At 45.5% G+C, this 6,231-nt stretch overlaps 2 protein-coding genes across 5 annotated transcripts in view; one reads left to right on the top strand and one right to left on the bottom strand.

Annotated features, from left to right (window-relative positions):
* The window catches only part of KAT2B (lysine acetyltransferase 2B), a 59,558-nt gene that overhangs the window by 50,462 nt on the left and 2,865 nt on the right, over positions 1-6,231 (bottom strand). Inside the window, exon 2 of the mRNA XM_009638582.2 lies at positions 4,839-5,027. Coding sequence (XP_009636877.1) covers positions 4,839-5,027 — 189 coding nt within the window. The remainder of the gene's footprint in view (positions 1-4,838; positions 5,028-6,231) is intronic.
* PP2D1 (protein phosphatase 2C like domain containing 1) overlaps positions 207-6,231 on the top strand; it is a 16,817-nt gene continuing 10,792 nt past the window's right edge. Inside the window, exons 1-3 of one of the 4 annotated variants that reach the window (XM_035894074.1) lie at positions 524-546; positions 1,085-1,224; positions 4,370-4,514. The gene's annotated coding sequence lies outside the window, so the exon portion shown is untranslated. Of the gene's footprint in view, positions 1,225-3,457; positions 3,708-4,231; positions 4,249-4,369; positions 4,515-6,231 lie in introns of those variants that run through there. The other 3 variants (XM_035894073.1, XM_035894075.1, XM_035894076.1) reach the window with 3 other exon arrangements.

The following is a 6,231-nucleotide window of genomic DNA, read 5'->3' on the forward strand; positions in this document are numbered from 1 at the left end:
ACGGACTCTTAAGGTGGAGGAGCCGCTGCCCTCAAGCTTTGCAGCAAATTCAAGCTTGGAAAAAAAAAAAAAAAAAAAAAACAAACCACCAACCAAACAACAACAACCCCCCAAACCCCAGTTCCTCTTAAATTTAAGAGAGAATAATTTTTTTTATATTTTTTTAGGCGTCCGAATAATTTTTTTAAATAAAAAAAATAGCCGCTGTGTGGTAACAGCCACCTAAGAACTCTGTGCTTGCCTTTTCTTTTTCTTTTTTTTTAATGCCGGTTAAGGTTTCTATTCTACTTTCCTCCCGGGCTTCAAAATGAAACTGTTACTGCTTAGTTTCACTTTCACCTTTCCCACTACTCTTCCTCGGTAGCAAAAGTTTACGAGCGAAAAGCACATCTGGGCAACATATTGGCTCCTACGGACCGCTTGATGTCCATGCCTGACCATAGACTCAGTTTTTTTGGGAGACGCTGTAGCCTTTACATCCCCCAATATGTTTTTTCTTCTTTTTTTTTTTTTTCTTAATTAAATCACCAGCTTCCCCTTTAAACGGTAAGCTAATGATATGTAACTCAGCATCAAGTTTGCACACCCGCATAGTAATGAATTACAAGTTTCAATTCTGAAAACACGTTTACAGTTTTTGCACAGCTGAGTAACTCCACTGATGTTTACTAAGGCTGCTCCACATGCATTTATGTCTGAAGCTGCACAGGTGAATGTTCACAGGCTCACAGCTTGGGCAAATGACCATATTCTTTCACCTTACTCTTCAGGATCCTTAAAAGCCTGATAAGTTTTTACCTCCCTTGCAGTAAAATCAAAGCTGAAGGTTGTTAGGAAGCAGATAGAGAGTTTGGTTAAGTGCCCAAATGTTTATTTACATTTCATGGTGCGTTGATGAGGTTCTAATAGGAAATAGGCTGCTTTGCTGCATACAGTAAAGTACTGGTTAGAATAAAGGCAAAAAATACTTTTGCTGCAATTCCTCCCTGAATACTCAAGAGCACAGCTGTCTTACAATACTATGTCTCTTCTTTTGTTGTTGTTGTTTTCTGCCTTTTTACCTTGCTGCTCACTCGATAACCAGTACAGTAAATCTACCAGCCTGTGGCTACGGATACAGTTACTATAGTAACATTTATAAACACTAATTTCACTACACATGCAGAACTGCCTGCTACCGCAGAGAAGCAGCTTGGAAAGAAATCACTCTTTAACTGCAAATAGGTAAGTCCTTTTTTTTTTTTTTTTAAGTCTGATTTAAATCATTGATCTTATTCTACCTTTGTGCAGATACACTGTTTAAAAAAAAAAAAAAAACCAAACAAACTTGACTTTGCCTTAAACTCCTCCACTGACAGGTAAAATATTACATTCACGATTTTGGCAAGAATAAGGCATGAAAAGATCATTTGCTGGCTGGAAACGTGGGACTGTAACTTTGGCTATGTTGACTTGTCTTGGCTTCAGTGAGTATAATTTGTCCCTGACAGGTTGCACTACATTAGGAAAACACGTGAGTGCACACATGTCATTCTTGGTTTCATATATCCAAGCCGGCTTTTTCTATTGCCTGGATTCACGAGCAAGTACATATTAATTTTCTAATTGTAATGCATGTATAGCTCCATTTGAGCACAAGAGAACCACTCAGGTCCTTATTTTTCATCATTAAACATGCACTATGAAGATACCAAATTAGATTCAGACTCAAGGCATTGCCTGAAAATCCCACACCACATTTCTCAGTTTCTGTCCTTCGGGGCATGTCAGTGGGTTTGCACAAGTCGCGCTGACTCTGAAGCCGGTGTTTAGCAAGCGCTGGTGGGAGCCAAGCTGCCTGCCTCCCGCCCGCACTGCTTAGCTCGAAAACTCAGGTGAGTAGCCCCATGACTTCAGGAAGACGACTCATCTGCGTCAAATTAAGCAAGCCAGGAGCTGGATGAGACAGGAGTGCCAGCTCCTGTGATTCTCGGGTCTCCCTCAGGCTGTCAAAAGCCCCGAGGAGGTGCCTGCTTGGAGCCGGTGCTCCCAGGAGCTGTGCATCTCGCCCTTGTTGCTCTCACCCGAATTCACTGCAAACACTGGGCAGGCTTAAATGCAAGAGCGCGTGCCTTATTCCAGCAAAGAAGGCGGTTGTGTTCTTGATGCGGAGTCACAAAAGAGGAAATCAAAATGCAGTTTAGGGTGTGCCTGACGCCTGGTTATTACCTAGTTGTCGTTTGGGGCTTTTGAGGCCTATCTCGGTCACGTAAATTAAAGAATGACTCAACTCATAGCAGCCTAATAGCTGAATGCTGCCTCTCCAAGAGGGACCTCCCATCCCACTGCCGAGCTCTGGGAGCCCACCCGTGCCCCTCATCCCCATCTCCCAGCCTAGACAGAGTGTGTGTGCCCAACCCAGCCCTCTCTCCCTCTCCTTTTGTTCGAGATGGGACTTTCTTCCCACTCTCTCACCTGTTTTTGTTCTTGCCATTCAATGCAAATGTGAAAAGCAGAGCTCTTGCCCCTCTGGGGAATTTCTCTGAGTATAAAATCCTATTGTGTCCTTTCATTAGCGCATTCCTTGTGTGTGAAGTGGCCTCCCTCTTGGCCACCACACATTCAGGACTGCTATCAATATTTTATGAATCACTGGAAGTATTAACAGTACAAAAGTCTTGTCCATTATGCTGTCTCCAGCATCTTGTCAGCTTCCCATGGTGCTTACATGTGACTTTAATAATGCGGATGGCAGACCTTCCCACTAGGCCTTTGTCTGTTATAGGGAACCTCACCCCCCAGCCACTCAGTTTTTAAAGGAAAAAGATGTGGGGAAAAAAATGGAGAAAATGTCATTGCAGCACTCATGGCTGTTTTACTAACACAAATTTCTTGTTAGTGATGGAGCACTTGGCAGTTTTTATTCACTTCTTACCCAGAGGAAGCTTTTCTTGACTGCAGTCAGAGTTTTGATTTAACAAAAACCAAGTGAGAAAACTGAAGGCTGGGCTCACGCAGCACCGGACATTTACTGCTTTTGCCAGTACAATGTGAAGTGTGTGTGCCAAGTTCAGAAGCTGCTTGTTAAAGTTATTTAGCCATCTGCAGCCACTGCATAGACTCACACTGTGTTATTTCATGGTAGTGAGAGCTCTAGATTGCTTCATGCAGACATGGGATGTAATATCTATTTTTCCCTTAGCTTTTCTTTCTTCTGCTCTCCACATTTTTTTTTTTTTGTTTATTCCTTTAACATTTTTTTCTCTTCTTCCTGCTACTTGATATGTGGCAGAGATCCCTTCAGTTCTCTGGGACCCTGCTCAGTGTACTTTGCCTGTGCTTTGATGGTTTTGCTAACCACCCCATCCCCATGCAGGGCAGGTCCGCCAATGTTGGCAGCCTTACAGACCCCTGGGCGACTGGCACAGACTCAGCTGGCAGGAGGTGGGAGGGAAGGGGCCTCCTTGGGTAGCTACTTGCTACCCAAGTAGCTGCTGACCAGCACCATTGATATGACACTAACTTAGATAATAAAACTCTGGCCCCCAAAAAATCCCTTTTATTTCTGTACGATGAAGTTATGCTGGCCTAAGCACATCTGGCCATGCAAGCCCACGCCTGGGCCTTCCCCATATCTGTGTGGGAGAGCACCTGGAAATCCTAAGAACCAGAGATGCAATGTCAAGCACCACGGCTACCCGCTTGGCTAAACCACAGGAACGAAACAGGTAAAAAACCTTTGTTTAGACTATATATAATTGTGGTGTGTACGGCTGGAAAAAACAGAGAAACCCCAGACGTGGGTTTGTGGGATGAGGGAGGCAGGGTGTTGCTGGGGGGAGAGTGCAGGAGGCACAGTTATGTTATCTTCACCCATCTTCCACTTCTGCCACAGCTTTCTCCTTGTGGATCCCCAAACCCTCAGGTGTCCACTGTGCCTCCCCTCCCTCGCTGAGCCCAGCAGGCTCGCCATTCCCACTTGATGCTTCGCAGCCTCTCTGCCCCACGCAGGCACTTGGAGGGTTACAAGCTGCTGCCTCTGTCCCACCAAGACAGACCCAGCTACCAGGAACAAGTGCAAAATATCTGGGGTGTAGGAAGAGCTATTTTTGCCATGCCCATTTCCCAGTCCGATGTTTCCTTCCAGCTAAGGAGCTGCACACACCTCTGCCCAAGCAGACAGTGTCACAAATTATAACTCTCACCAAAGATGACCTAATGATGGGGACTGTTTCCACTTTGTAGGATGACACAAAACTGGTGGGCCAGGTATACCAAGATTCCTTTTTTGGACAACACTTAAGAAGATAAATAAGGAGGCTAATTATCTTAATTTATTCCATAATTATTTTAATTATTAATCACTTCCTTCTTTCTTCCCTATTATCAGGTCTAGAGGTGGGAGTGTTCCCAAGTCCTGAAGGCAGGCTCTGCCCCCGGCATGCTCCTGTGACTCACCAGGTTCATCTTTATCTCTTCCCACACCTTTCATAACAAGACTTCCTTGAAGCTGCATCATTGCTTCTGGGGATATAGTAAGTAGGCTACTATGCACACCTAAATTGACTCACCTGGGAGATGTCTTGTTCCTTCCGCACAAGTCCCTCTGCAAATGGGTTTAGGAGGATGAGTGGGGCCAGCTCTGCTAAAACTGGTGGAAGGTGCAGGGCATGGCTACTAGGTTAGCAAATGAGTTTGTCTTTTCAGGTGAAGAGTTTTTCAGAGGTCTTACATGCATTTAATAAGGGCTACATACGGTTTTTCATGTATTAGCTCTTTGCTGCTTTGGCCAAAGGTGGCCATGCAAAACCGGGACCTGGTAAGGCAGCCCCCACACAGGTGACAGTGCGTGCCTGTACCCCAGCTCGGGCTGTGCCACAGGGCATGCACTGCACAGCACCGTCAAACTGCACCATGGCCAGTGCTACAGCCCCGCCAGCTTCTCGGCAGGGACCAGTCCTGGCGATGCCGAGAGTCCCCACCACAGTTCCTGTATGTGGGTATGTTGCATTCACTAATGATTTTCCAGGGGAGATGCTGCTGCCAAACTGTGTAACAGACAGAGGGAAGGGAAATCAGTCAGGAGGAGAGGAGCAGGCATCATGGCACATGGGAAAGGGGAGACTGAGAAGGAAGCGCTGGCTGAGGCACGAGCAGAGGAAAAGCATGGTGAGAAGTAAAGCAGGGAAGAAGGAAAAGACAGGCAAGGAAGCTCGTGCTCATTCAGCAAGAATTTGCAGCAGAGGCCTGTTTATACATATTAGTAGATAATATAGTCATGAGAAGCTCAGGGAGACTGTGACCTCCACTTGGCATCCCACAACCCTTCTCTGCCTCCTCCTGTTGCCCGCAGGCAGGCAGGCATCTTCCCAGTGCTGGCTTCAGCATCGATAATAGTCACCATTTTCTAAGATCAAAAGTATGTAGCAAATGATAATAATAATAAAAAAAATCTCATGGAGGAAGGAGTTCAGGACTAGAGATTGTGAAAGTGCTGACTGTGACAAAGGTAAGTGAAGAAGAAACAGGCTCAGGGTGGAGACAGGAATGACATGTCAGAGGGGGATGACTGTATATGGGAGTCTTCTGTTTGGATACAAATCAGATCCTGGATCCTCGAAGTTCAGTTAGTGACATCTTCACTAATTAAAAAAATGAGATTGCAGTGCCAGATTGCAGGAACAGAAAACAATTTTGCCTTGCTATATGAACAGCAAGCGACTCCAAGTGCCACAGCTAGAGAGGGTTGCCAGAAATATGAGGTTTACAGAGGTGGTGGTATCCTCTGCCAGACAAGCCCCTGCCCTGCAGTCTCGTGTTCTGCCCCTCTTACAGACAGGGCAGTGCCCGGCCGAGAGGTGAGGCAGCTTCCTTTTCCTGGTAGCAAGAGTAAGCCCTGACCAAGAGCCTCTTTTGCTGTGACACAAATGGCACACAGGGCTTTTGCCCTTGAAAACACATACAGTCTCAACCTGTCGTTCCCCTCCACTTTATACATCTCCTAATTTTTTTTATTTTTTTTTTTTATTTTTTTATCTGCTTCTATTTTCAGCTTGGAACATTAAACAGTGCTGGGTTTGGGCTCCCTAAATAGGCACAGGGAAACTGCAGTGAGCTAGAAAGCTGAGTTTTATCTTTTGCTCTCCGAGGCTGATGAGACCGCTTTAGCTTCTCAGCATAACTTTAGCGTATTGTGCTGTCAGCATCTCACTGTTATCCTTTAACCTGACAGCAAAAACTTGTGAGCCTGTA

Source organism: Egretta garzetta, unplaced genomic scaffold (genome assembly GCF_000687185.1).
Source record: "Egretta garzetta isolate BGI_Z169 unplaced genomic scaffold, ASM68718v1 scaffold94, whole genome shotgun sequence".
Taxonomy (NCBI): Eukaryota; Metazoa; Chordata; class Aves; order Pelecaniformes; family Ardeidae; genus Egretta; species Egretta garzetta.